At 43.4% G+C, this 13,978-nt stretch overlaps 1 protein-coding gene across 1 annotated transcript in view; it reads left to right on the top strand.

Moving 5' to 3' along the window:
* Nucleotides 1–13,978, top strand: part of XPR1 (xenotropic and polytropic retrovirus receptor 1) — a 110,594-nt gene that overhangs the window by 63,906 nt on the left and 32,710 nt on the right. Inside the window, exons 3-4 of the mRNA XM_048313198.1 lie at nt 5,112–5,213; nt 11,062–11,285. Of these exons, the coding sequence (XP_048169155.1) occupies nt 5,112–5,213; nt 11,062–11,285 (326 nt within the window). The remainder of the gene's footprint in view (nt 1–5,111; nt 5,214–11,061; nt 11,286–13,978) is intronic.

Raw genomic sequence — 13,978 nt, 5'->3', positions numbered from 1 at the left:
AACTTGTGTTGGTGACCTGCAGCAGTTCTTGCCCCCTCCTTCCCCAGCCCACACATAAAATCTGCATGTGCAGGCAATGCCAGCCTCATTTGCTACCTGAGTGGTCATTTTTCATTGCTAGGTTTAAGGCAATAATTTAATAACCAGATCTAATTTGGGCTGAAGGATTCATTAAATGGAGAGCTGACCAGCTCATCTGTGATGGTTCAGAAAACCAGGTATATCCTGCTTTGAATTTTCTTGACCTTTTTTTTTTTTTTCTTAATATCAACTACCTCATGAAGCTTCTTCCCTGATGGTTTTACAGTGTTTTAATTCGAGGTCCACTTTTGGTTGATGGAATAAATTCCATAAGAGATGCACACCATTACATGAGCAGTTTGCAGCTCAGGTGTTAGGGTGGAATAACATGAATGCAAATGTTCCTTTATTTGTAAGCAGGGTTGGCTTCCTCCCTCTTCCTACAGCAAGAATAAGTCCTAGGAAGAAATTTCTATAGCTGTACTTACAGCACCTAAATTTGGTACAAGCAAACTTTTATTTGCTACAAGATGGGACATAAAAGTGCATGGTGAGTAATTAATTTACTGAAAGTTTCAGTGAATGATCCAATGTCCAGCTGACCCAAGTGTGGCTTTCTGTTGTGAGAAAGGGAGTTGCCTCGTGGAAAAAGCTTTCCTTTGGAAAAATACCCCAATAAACAGGAGTTTAGAAGTACAAAGGTAATCTTTGTCCTTGCATTTATGGGCTCCACAGTTTGATTTTTTTACCTGCAGATTTCACTGTACTGTGTAAAAAGGTTGGGGAAACTAGGATCTTGGTGCTGCAGATCTGTCAAGGGTGTGAGAGAATTGTGATGGTTGAGCAGACAGATAAAGCTGATGGGATTTTGGAGACAGATAGATGTTTTCATTGTAGTGACCCACTTCCTAGCGTTTTGAGTAGCAATAGAAGTGGCTTTTTCTTCTTTTTTTCCCTAGTGTGCCACTGGGCCTAGAAGCATAAGCAGTTACTGTCTTTATAGAAACAAGAAAGCTATCATTTAAATCTTGTTAATTTTTCATACCACAGTTCTGCTGTAGTCCTAGTTCAGCACTGGGTACAGGGTGTGGGAAAATGTAAAAATGTAGTGTATTCAAAGTGGTGCTGATGTTACACTTGTGATCTCCTGTTCAGTATTATTTGATGTGTTTAATGCCAATGTTGAGCATGATTTTTATTTCACTGACTAGATTTCAGATCCCTCCTCATAAATCAAATTGCCTCCTCTCTAGCTGGGGTGTTGAAATAACATTACTCAGATAAAGCTGTTTTGTGGCAAACAGAAGGTGATTCAGAGAACTACACCTGTGTTGATCACATAACAAAGCTAATCAATCTTCTTTAATTAAATGTCCTTTAAAATTCAGCATGATGAAGAGTAGAGGAGTTATTAAAAATGATTACTTTTAGAGGGCACTGCTCTAACAAAGAAAACTTTTACTGGTGTGTTCTTGCAAGGGAGGGAGTGAGCAGAGGTGCCTGGGATGCTGATCATTTGTTTATATGCTACAGCTGCAGAAAATGAGAAATTAAATCAACAGTTGAGAGGAGAAGTGAGAAATGAGTGCTTGGGGCAACTTAGGAATGCAGTTTGGATATTAATTTTTCAACTTCCAAGTTCTACTGTAGGTGTGCCAACATCTGAGCTCTCTGTAAACCTGAAGATGTGGCATGGGGGGGGGGGAGTACCTCCAGATTGCTGCTGGGTTGGGCTTTGCAAGTACAAGCAAGAGACTTGCAGGCTTCCTGTGGGTTTTTTTGTTCAGGCCAGGGAATCCGGAGGAAGATGAGGTCGGGAAGCTGCAGTATTGATCAGACTGTCTTCTTGGCAGCCTCGTTCATGGCAGCTCCGCAGAGCTGAGGGTGAATGGAGTGTTAAGGCTATAGGAGAAGAACAAAAGGAAGGTTAGGCCGGCCCTCGTTGGCAGCAGGAGCTGGATGCCTTTTAGGAGCAGCCCCTGTTGTCATGGAGCTCCCGAACCCAAGGCCGGGTTCTGGCGCTGTGATTTTCCCACGGCAAAGCGCGTGGTCCTGTCCTAGCCTTGGGGGGAATAAATAAAGGCAGCAGCCTTGGCAGCGCTTCTCTGTTATTGCAGCTCAGGGGCTGGAGTGCAGCGGGACCGGGACCAAAGGGAAACCTTTTCTTCACAGACATTCCTGATTTTTATTTTTATTTTTAAGGCTGGCATCTACCCTGGTCTGCAAAATACCTTATATAAGGCGGTGTTTGACATTTGGAGAAGGATTTTGAATAGTTTATATAGAACTTGCTCTCCTCTGAGTCAGCAACGTTTTGAGGTTGAGCTAGAGACCTGAATTCCTAATCTCAAGGATTTTGGAAGGGCTTCCAGTAGTAGTTGGTTTGTGTTCAAAGCCCATTTTCCTCTTCTAAACTTTAGATTATGGTCAAACTGTTCAACACACTTATTTGTAATTTCTTGAACTAGTCAGTAATTTACAAAACAAGATCTTTACTGTGATACTTGGCATAGATTGTTAGTGTAATGCTATGTTGCTTTACTGAGCTTTTTGCTATCTTAGAAGGTGCTATTTTGCTTGTATAGAAATATTCATACTTGACTTTATGGACAAAAAGTATTTTCCATGCTTGAAGAGATTTTTTTTTTTTTTTTTTCCTTCATCCTTTGTTAGTTCCAGTGTCTGTAGTATAAAAGCTTGTTTGGTCTTACTGTTATTCTGTGAATGTACTGAAGCATAGCAACAGGCAATGGCAAAAAGCTTTGGTGTTTCCAAAGCAGGGAAGCAGTGAGCCTCTGTGCTTTTATTTCTTTATGACTTATTTTTAAGTGCAGGAAATGATGGTTTCCCCATGTCAGAAAGCATCTCTAGGTAAACTTTTCTCCTAGACATGGGTAAACTCTTTGGGCTGGGCAATTCTCCTTTCAGGCCCATCCTTAGGAGTCAGCTCTGGTTTGGTACCTCCTGATTACTATTATCTGAAAAGTTTCAGGCAGCTAGTGAGTAATAAAATCTCTGCATTTTAAGTATTGCATAGTAATTTCTGCCGCTTCACCCCCTGTTTGTGCTTTGCTGTTGGGTGAAGGATTTAGAAGTCTTGGAGGCAAGTTCAGATCAGCCTTACTGGGAGGGCCCCAGGGTGGGATGTTGTGACTGCAGTTGGGAGTCAGCAGCCCTGGAGCAGAGTTATTTTCTGTCCCTGTGGCGTTCCAGCTGCCCGCGAGGAGGGATCCGTGTGGGAGCTCTCTGTGGAGTGGGAATGCTCATTCTTGGTCCAGAGCCCTCGAGCAGGGTTGGAGTGACACCTCGGGGCTGCTGCGGTTCTCCGTCAGCAAAGAGGAGCCCAAGCCCTGTCATTCCAGGGTTTGTTTGCTCCAGGGAGGGAGCCTCATCCTCGGGAGTAGCTGCAGAGCTGCAAGTATAATGATTGGCTAAGAAAGGAACCCTGGGAGCCAAAACTTGGGAGTTTGGAACAAGCTTTGGAGCCCTTGAGAATTCTTCTCTACAAGCCCTTGGGTGGTGGAGTTGTAAACACCAGGCATCTGTGCAGAACTGGTTATTTTCTCTCTGTTTACTCCTTAAAGTATCATCAAACTCCAAAAGAAGACAGACTTCTTCTAGGGTTGCCCCTGCACTGCAGTTTTGGGTTGTGTTCTTTACTCTTTCCATAGCATCTCTTAAAAATGGTGCTGAAGTGTGCGTAGGTTTGTGGTGCTTAATATCAGAGTACAAACAAAAAACATCAGAAAAACCTATATGTTGAAATTTGGTATTTAAATATTCTCTTGACGTTGGTTTTACCTAGAAATTAATCCCAAAAGAAAAAGATTCCTTGGTTGTGACAGTCCAATATGTGAACAAAACTTCTGTGCAGTCATTTGTCTTCTCAATTTGACAGCGTGTATTTCAACGTCTGTTTGAATCTGGTAGAATCAGCACCCCTGGAAGTGTTCAAAAAACATGTGGATGTGTCACCTGGGGACATGGTTTAGTGGTGGGCTTGGCAGTGCTGGGTTAGTGACTGGCTTCAGTCATCTTAATCCAACCGTAAGCAACTCCGTGGTTCTGTGGTCTATTTCTGAACGTTATTGAGACCATAATAAAGTCTTAATTTTCCTGTTTGTTTTAACACTAACCCTTGCAATCCGTGAGAGTGTGTGAAGATTCAGGGGCTGTAACTATGGGAGGGTATGAAGAGTCTGCTTTGCTTCAGCATTAGGAACATTTGGTTTTTGACAGGACTGAAATTGGTAATTATAGCCTGTCTTGATTTTTTTTTTTTTTTTTTTTTTTTACTCATTAAACGAATTTCTTAATTACTAGAAAATGCATTCTGTCTTTGAGATTCTGCACAGTATTTTTTATAACAACAAGGTGACCAAATTGCTGCTTTAATTTCAGGTTTTGACTTTAATTATGGAATTGTATGTAGTTCTTGCAAAAGAATTAAAACTGTCCCAGAGCAGTGGGGCGAAGGAGAGTTGTGGATCTGATCACAATCAATATAATTAGGCCTTTTCCTTTCAGCTTTGCTTATGAGAGAAAGTTTTTCTTTTCCAGCAGGGAAGCTCCCACACAGTTTTCTGTATGGATTTCTGTATGGATTTTAGTTTGCTGTGATGCTGGGTTTGTTTTTGAAGGATTACCCTGACGAGAAGGTGGGAATGGTGCCTGAAGTCAGTGAGTCCCCTGGAAGATAAAAATCTGGTGCTTTCCTTCTGAATACAAATGTTTGCTAAGCTGGAGTGAGCGCTTCTGGTCAGCTTTGGTCTTCAAACACAAGCTGGGTTAGGAAGCGAAAATGAAGCTCGTGAGACCTGGAATGGCACTTGAAGGATCCAAAAAGGTGATGGGAACTTTGGTCAGGGTGCTGTTACTGCTGATACGAGTGTGTCCCTCTCTGTCTTGGTGCAATGCCTTGTACAAGCAAAGATGTGCCCCTCGAGCCCTTTGGGCTTGGTTGTTCTCCTTTCTGTGCATGACAAAGATGGTGGATTTATGCTGAAGAACTATTTCCATGGCAGCCACTTGTAAAGGTGCTCCTGTGTCCTTCTGTTACAACTTCTTTGGTTTTCTATTTTGTTTCGTAGACACAGATGAGGACACGGTGAAAAGATGTTTTGCCACGTTTGAAGAGAAATTCTTCCAAACCTGTGAGAAAGAACTTGCCAAAATCAACATTTTCTATTCAGGTAAGGTGCTTATTTGTGTGTATTTGTGGAAAATTCAACAACAGAAAAAGGGCCTGAAGGTCCCAAACTTTCAGGATAATCACAGTGGTGGTGCAGGTCTACCATCAGGTAATTAGAGGGCGGGTTTGTTTGGAAAACTGCTCTGGTTTAGTCACAGATGTGGAGCTAAACCCTGGTATTTGGGTGGAGGGAGAATGAGTGGCAGGTGATTTCATTTCTTTGAACTTTCAAAGTATCCTGCTGAACTTTATGGAGATGCTCTTAAAACTAAAGGGCACAAGTCTTTCAGCTTATCCGTGCTGACAACCTCCTGGGCATGTTTTAGGTGTGCTGAGCTTCCCAGCTGGTGTTTCCTGAGCTTCTGCAGGAATAGCTCTCATGGCTGTGTATGGTAGCTTGGTCATCTTGAGGGGTCCAACAAGTTTTTAAACACTGAACTCTTCCTGAAACTCCTGTATCTTTCTGGAGTACACCCGCCAGCAGCAACTGCTGTGGGCTCTGTATTTCGAGTAAAAACGTGGTGATGGTAGGAGTGGGGATTTCTTGGTGTCATATATCAAGTGCTGTTGTTTGTTGTTTTCTCTGAGGAAGTTGCCTTCCCATCCTGTGTTTTGAAAACAACTTTAGAACAGGTTAGTTGGAAATTGACCCTGTAAAATTGCTACAAAAGGCTCGGTGTGCTCTGGCTCCTCCTGCCATTACTCTTCAGATGATTTTCAGCCTCTTTTGGTGAGGTTTGAAGTGGGGTTTCACCTAGAAAAGCATTTAAGTGTAGATACAGCAATGCATTGGCTTCTATACTTCCTCTTAACATGTTGATTTATTAACTTAGGGCTATAAACAGGATTTGCAGCACAATATGGGAGCCTTTTCTAGTTCTGATTTTAATCTGGTAACAAAGACATGGCTGAATTGTGCAAAATATTTTCATAACCATTGGGTGATGACTTTATTGCTGGCTGTTTTACTGCCAGCCAGGATCTGGTTGTGAACTTGAGGATAGCTGAAAGCATGATTGATGCAGTGGCTGAGCATGGCAGCTTCCCTCAGTTCAGCTTCCATCTAGGGAAGTAAATCTCCTTTGGGCTGGCTGTGCCTGCACTCCCAGCTCCCTGGAGCAGTGTGAGTGTCAGGACAAGAGGCAGTTTTTAGGTAGAATTGATACTTTTTTATTAGATCAGCTGGGTTTTACACTTCCTTGGCATTTTTCTGCACGCAGTCCATACGTACCTAACTCAGAGCAGTGCTCTGTGTTGTTTCCCAGGGAGATTTTGTGTTTCTACCCCAGACCTGAGGTTTTTATGCTCAGAAACTTCCTTTCTGAGCCGCACCAGATCCTGTGCACTGCGAGCTAGACTCTGTGCAGGAAGTCCAGTCAATTTAGATGCACAATACAGATTATAATTTTGCCTAATGAGGACCTGCTGCCACACGTGCACCCGCATGTACACACCCATTCCAGCATTGTTTAAATGGCATTAATAATGTAGGGTAGGGTTGTTTTTTTTCCCAGCTAGCTGTCATTTCAAAAAGTTCCAGGAGAGAACACATGCAATTTGAAAATCTCCTGCGATAAGATTAAAATAAGTCTTTTATTTGTGGAGGAGTGACGTGACTTCCATAGAATGGAAACCTGTTATTAGGGTTATTAGCATTGAGCTACAGCTAGAAATGTTCCATCAGCGGTTCCTATCCGTGCTCGTGTCAGAAATTTGTGGCGTCGGACCCTATTGTAACTCCGGGCATGTGTTGGCTTGGATTATGACCTGGCACATCCTATTTATTATAGGCTTATTATACAGCTTATTACACCCCTGTCTTTACTACCGTGAATACTGCTCATTTTCAAGAAAGTCAAGTTTTCTGTTGATCTCTGCTTCGTTTCCTCGACGTCTTTCCCTGGGCTGAGGGATCCTCAGTGAGCATCACCCAGGATTGCCACAGCACAAGCACCCTCGTCCGCTTGGGATGGGCTGCTCCCGCACCCCAGTTCCTCCACGGAGCACTCGGAGCTGGAGTGACTGCTGCAAAATGCCTTTCTTTGCCCTTCCCTGTGTGCTGCCAGCAAACACTGCCTTAATTCCCCAGACCATTATCCCAGCTCAGTGGAAAGGAAAACTGCCATTAACTAAATCAGATTTGATAAATAATTCGCAATTTTTTTGACTATGCTCAAGAAGATCTGTCCCCAAGTGAAAGAAAAAAGAATTGCAGTAAAATTTTCAGATGGCTCCAGCAGGGGAACGGCTGTTGAAGTGCTGGAGTTTTATCTGTGGTCAATTTTGGTTTGTCTTTCTAGATGGCAGGTTTGTTATATTTTAAATTACCGTCATCAGGATTTGGCTAAACAGTAGCCAGCAAGACTTTCGTGGTTAATTTAGGAATGGTTTTGTTATTCGTAGGAAACCCTGGCTTTAAACTGGGAAGCAAAATATTGAACATAATGTGTACAAGTAGGGAAGGGAAGGAATGCTGAAAGGGCCTACCTAAAATGCCCTGAGCTGGGTAGCTGGCAGGAGGTGCAGGCTGTTGGATTACCTCCTGTCTGGTGAAACAGGCTCTGACCACGGCCATGCCCATCTAAGCTGGAACCTGGAGGGAAGTTTTACTGGCTCCTCAGTGTAATAGTCTTTTTTCCATCATCCTTATGTGCGAACTTCTGTATAAACTTAGAAAACCAAGTAAAAAACCAACTTGGAACTGCACAGTTGAGGTGATGACTCTTTAGATGCTTTTAGCCAGGATCTAGCAGCATTTTTTGGGCAAAGCTGCTGCTTTATGGCGAGCACTTTTGTTGAAGTCTGCCTCTATTGGATTTCTTGTTAGTCTTTGCCATGAAACTACGCTTGAGCTGAGGGCTCAGCGGGCATCAGATCATGCAAAGTGCTGCAACACAACAAGAGAGGTTCCAGTTTCTAAGGTTTTTTCCTAACTCTCTTGAGTGACATATTTTTAAAGTCACTTTTCAGAGTGGTAAATTAGTGTGGATAGTGCTAAATTAGTGATAGTCGTATATGAATTTTCAATTATTTTGGAGTATGCTGCAAACTGAGAAATTAATTTCTATTCTGCTTTCCTGTTTCCCTGGGCAATTCCCTAGGGGGGTTTTAGAACAGCAGCACACGTTTTGTTTTGTTTTGTTTTGCTTCTGCATTGAGTCTGGATGGTAAAAAAATCATACTTTATTAAGATGAAATGATTTGTGGACAGAATAACTGGAGTCAGAGCAGGAGGGAGAAGGTGGTGACAGGATGGCTGTTTCTCAGGAGTGGCATTTGTTATGGATAGCTGCAGTCATAAATATTTCAAGACATTGTATTTTCTTTAAATATTGTATTAGGCTGATGGATTTTAAGATTTTTCTGGACACAGGGACAATGGAACAGTGCTTTCAATTGAAAATAAAAGTTTAAACTCTTCCATATCTACTGATTTGATCTAAAAAAAAATCTCAGTGTATCACGGATGGTTCAATACATGTTTTCAGCATAGAGAGTGTGAGCTTTATTTATATGAAGGCTTTTGATTCGAACAGATATCTGTTACTTCTTCCCGAGGGAGTTCCCGTAGTGGGGAGGGATTATTGTTTTTGCAGCCTGATCTTGTTGTGATAAATATCATGTGGTTGTAGGCTGGGGGCAGACAATTCTCACTGTGGGCTGCATTGCCTCTGTTTGGTGGAGTCCTTGCAGCTCTGGAAGCTGCCAGAGAGGAGTTGTCCTTTCCTGCATTTTAAATCTTCATCCTTTATTAAAGTTTATAAGCAAGAAAGTCAGAGTTTCAGGCTCCTCTGTACTCTATTTCCTATATTGATCCCTATTTTCTGTTTGGAAAGGCATTCTGCTTCTGGCAAATACGTTATGCAGAGCACTATAAAATTATTTATGGAGTAGTTTTGCTCTTAAAATTAAGCAGAATTGAGTAAGACAAAGGAAGAGTAAATCTTACATCTGAGCGGGGAGCAGTTGAGAATTATCAGTGAGTCGTTATGTAAGATACTAATGAAGATAATTAAATTGGTATCCAGGAGGCTGCTGGGCAGAGCTTTGTGTAGTAGAGGGACCTTGTGACTCTGTGGTTTCTGGTGCAGTGCTGGGTGGCCTGCTGGGTGGAGGTGGCTCCAGCTCCAACGCTGTGAGCTTGGTCAGCATCTTCCTGGCCAACACCAACACCCGTGGTCTGTGACCCTGCTTATCACCAGAGATGCCAAAGCTGTGACTGAAGCTTAGCAGGGGAAAAAAAGCCTGGAAGGAACCAGTTGTACAGAACAAAGAGAATGATAACAGTCTTAACTATGCTGATTTTAGCTTTAAAAGATTGTTATTTAGCCAAAAATATTATTTTCTGAGAGTACATAAAGCAGCGTGTTTAAAGGAACACCTTCTTCATATTTGAGGTGTGAGGAGGAGAGACAGACTTGTTCTAAAAACACATCAAAATGACATTTAAGTGCAGGCTGACGGCCTCTTTAACCAGTAAATAACGAGGCAATGCTGCTAAAGTGAGGAAAAGAGGGATAAATTATTACAGTGGATCATGTACAGCAGCCAGCAGTGTTGTAACTCCTGATCAAAGCAGAGCTGTGTTTGTCTGTCACCAGGAGCTTGGCAGAGGGGCCGTGCTGCTCTCCAAGCAACAAAATTCAGTGTTGCGTTTGAAGTGTGGGGTTTATCTTCTTTGATTTCTCTAGTGTCACATGAAAAGGCAGTAAACATGTAGTCACTAGCGGGTGCACAGATCTGAAAAACGCTTTGCTTACTCACTGTCATGTCTCATAATATTGTCTAACAGGGTTTTCCCCTAATGCCTCTTGTGCACTTGATTTATTTGGGAAGGAGGAGCAGCCCTTCGTTGGCACTCTGAGTAGCCGTGTGGTCAGTGCTTTGGCATTTGGATGAGCCCCTGTCTGCCTGCTGCCTGCAGCCAGTGTGGGGACGCCTGCCCCGCTGTCCTTGTGCTGGTTTGCAGTCCCCAGGCACAGGCTGGGCCTCTTCCGTCCCTAACAGGCGTTTGCGTGGTGCTGGACTGAGCATCCTCTAGGAATCAAAGCTGGGATGGAAGCTGAGAGGTCTCAGTTCCCAGCTAATGCTGATTTAGGCTCTGCTGAAGGGACAGCCCCTTGATTTTGACCATATTCGTTTATTTTTTTTACTTGAGAACTTGTGTGTTTTACGTAGGTTTAATGAGAAGAGCTTCCTCCTCTCCTCTGCCCTTGTGAGACCACATCTGGAGTTCTGCATTCAGGTCCAGGGCTCACAGCATGAGAAGGACATGGGCCCATTAGAGTGGGTCCAGAGGGCTGGAGCACCTCTGCTTAGAGACAGGCTGAGAGAGCTGGGGGTGTTCACCTGGAGAAGAGAAGGCTCCAGGGAGAGCTCAGAGCCCCTTCAGGTGCCTGAAGGGGCTCCAAGAGAGCTGGAGAGGGACTTGGGACAAGGGATGGAGGGACAAGACCAAGGGGGAATGGATTCAAACTGACAGAGGGCAGGTTTGAATTAAATAGTAGGGAAAAAAATCTTTATTTTGAGGGTGGGGAGGCCCTGGCACAGGGTGCTCAGAGAAGCTGTGGCTGCCCCATCCCTGGAAGTGCCCAAGGCTAGGTTGGACAGGGAGGTGTCCCTGCCCATGTCAGGGGCTGGAACTCGATGATCATTAAGGTCCCTTCCAACCCAAACCAGTCTGAGATTCTATTCTGTGAAAAGAGAAATGCGCAGAGCTGTTGAGTGTAACGCGGGATGGGGGAAGGCCATTCGCTGGCACGTTATTTGAGGAATAGGTGCAGTGCTTTTAGGGCTTGGTGGGCCGTCTGTGACCCTCCCACGTGACTGTCCCCTCTCCCTGCCCACAGAGAAGCTGGCGGAGGCGCAGCGCAGGTTCACGACGCTCCGGACCGAGCTGCAGTCCACCTTGGACGCGCAGAAGGAGGCCAGCGGGGCCTCCACGCTGCAGCGGCGCAGAAAGCCCGTCTTCCACCTGTCCCACGAGGAGCGAGTCCAGCACAGGAACATCAGAGACCTGAAACTGGCCTTCAGCGAGCTCTACCTCAGCCTCATCCTGCTGCAGAACTATCAGGTACCTGCGAGGAGCGGTGCTTTCGCACAGCCCTGTCCTTGTGTGCCCTTGAGTTGCCTCACTCCGCTTTTCATTTATTTCTTCCTTTTTTGGGGGGCCCCTAAACACTTCTAAAGAAAAGGCAGGCACCAGGCAGCTAGCAGTGTACGTCTGGTTGCTTTTTATTGAGCTAGAAGTGCTAAGCTGCCCTGCAGAAGGACTTTCCTTCTTCCTTTCCTGGGCTGGCTGACCCCAGCACCTTTGTCCAGGCAGGACCTCTTCCTTCTGTAGAGTGTTGTTCTATGCAGGGCTGGAGTGGGCAGGCTGGGGAAGAAGCTCTTTTATCTAATAGTTGTCATGAAACTTGAAATCCTAAAGTACTGTTTCCTCTTGGCGTTACCATGGTAGTGGCTGTGACCTTGCTGTATCAGAATTTCTTGCTAAAACATCAATTTAAAAAAAATATTTTGATTTCTGCAGGATACAGGCTCATTTGCCTTGAGGTATGAAAACAAATGAATCTTTAGTTGTACTTGGATTTTTGGCCTGGTAAATATTGCGGATGCTGATCTTGTTCCAAAAATTTTGAAATAAAAATCTGGAACTGGTAATATCTTTTTGGCTGGGCTACCTCTTCTGGAGTTAAATGCTCTGAAATGCTTTTGAATGTTTTACTCTGAGGGTTTTTAGCTTGTTAAATAAGAATGTTGGAGCTTATATTGACTACGTCTGTATTCAGATCTTTGCCAAATCTTTACTGGTGAATTTTACTAAACAAAATCCACAGTAAGAATAAATTAAATACCACTCTGCTGTATGGACAAAACTTATTCTCCCAAATCTCTGAGTATTTGTACCTCTCCTCAGTGATGTTATCTTTGAGCATATGTCTGGAAACGAGGGGTTTCTTAATAAACCTCTTTAACCATTAGTGATAGTTCCTAGTTCAAATTCTTGGGAAAGGTGGAGTATCTGTATCTTTTTAGGAATGGAGTGAAGCAGCATCACCTGCTGTGATTTCTTCACTTGCATTTGTTTTCTTTTTAAAAAGAAGACAGCTATACTTTTAGTTACAAAAAATCAATTCTGAGGCTTGATGAAGAATTTAAATAGGGGATGACGTTGGCCATTCCTTTGGGAAATCTTTTTCTGCTGTTCCTCAGTGAAAAAAGGCGTGTTGCACACTGATATTTTTGCTTTTTGCTACCATGAGTCCAGACCCCCACTGTAAGTCTACTAAATATTGATCTAAACCCCATCTGGTTTTGATGGCTTTCACAGTTCATAGAGGCAGCAGAGCTGCTTTCTGCAACATAACTCCAGGGAGAGAATGAGAAAAATTCCTTCAAATTGGTCCTGAAGTTGAGGACAAGGAACACAAGCGTGAAAACAGATGTAAAACTAAATCCCAGAGTGCTACTGTTGTTAATCACTCTTGAGCTTGAAATATAACAACAAGGAATATTCAAGCTCTTGTAGTTTTGGAGAGAAGAAAAAACAATAACCTGGTGGGAGGATGATGCAGCCGAGCCCTTCATGTAGGAGATAAAGTGAAGTCAATAGCAGCAATATAAATATCAAACTGGCTTTGATGAAATGCTGACGCCTTGAGTTGGGTTACTGAGGAAGGAAAATCCACCTGAAGCAGATTCCTCAGCCTCTTAGGGCTGAACAAGAGCACAGGTTTCATGCATTCACTCCTGAGGTGCACAAACCAAACGTCAAGTGAAACTATAAGCAGCCTCCAGGGCAGCTCTTACATGTTTAACTTATCAATGATCAAACTTCTGATAGAATTAATTTGTTGATAACAGCAATGTATTATTCTAGAGTGTGTACATACATAAAAAATCAATTTATCTGAAATACTGTGTTTTAGGACAAACAAATGCTGAGAAATTAAGCATGTAATATTTAGTTACTTATTCTGTATATATAAATGCAGTGCATTTATTGGGTGAATAATAGAGGCTGAACCAGTTTTATTAAATTGCCTTGCTGGTGCATTTCCTGATATATATGAGCAAAGATTTTTGAGTCCACTGTTTGATTCTGCTTGATGTTGCATTATATTATTGCCTAAGTTGCACTGTTTGTTGTTTGTGAGGGGGGTTTTTTCCACAAAATGCAGCAGAAATGGAGGTCAGGCTTGGAGAAGGCCCCTTGCCAAACAAAAGCAGCAAGAATAGCAAAATATCAGACTGCATAAATGCTGTTTGTTGTGTTCCCCAGTCCCATCACTGCCTGTTCCTTGTGAGAAGCACCACAGTGACCAACAGTGCTTTTATCGTGCACTTTGGGGCTGCAGAATTTTTGCAGCCAGAGGGTGAAATGCCGCTGGAGAGGTTTTAGGGTGCCTGGTACAAACGTATCCCATCCAGCCAAGGCACCCCAGAGCTAGGCTGGGATTGCACCCATGGCAGATGAAGGGATGTTAGTTCAAGCCACAGAAAGATCTCTGACCAAAATCATCCTTTTGTTGCAGTTTTTCATGTGAAATCGCTGCTCTCTGGGGTGGAATGCTGTCTTTTCCAACAGAAAGTAATTAAAGTCTCTTGTCTGCAATAAGGCAGGTCATTAATGCTTTGGCTTCCTGCTCCTGTCTCCCCAGCCTCATTTCCCACCTATATGGGAGAGGTCTGGCATTAAATCACTCTAAGCATAATTACATTGAAAATAATTTTGGTGAGTAGTTGGTGCCTCTCCCCAGGGCA

Source organism: Corvus hawaiiensis, chromosome 9 (assembly GCF_020740725.1).
Source record: "Corvus hawaiiensis isolate bCorHaw1 chromosome 9, bCorHaw1.pri.cur, whole genome shotgun sequence".
In the NCBI taxonomy this organism is placed as follows: Eukaryota; Metazoa; Chordata; class Aves; order Passeriformes; family Corvidae; genus Corvus; species Corvus hawaiiensis.
The sequence above is the reverse complement of the archived record's forward strand: the minus strand, read 5'-3'. Positions and strand labels throughout refer to the sequence as shown.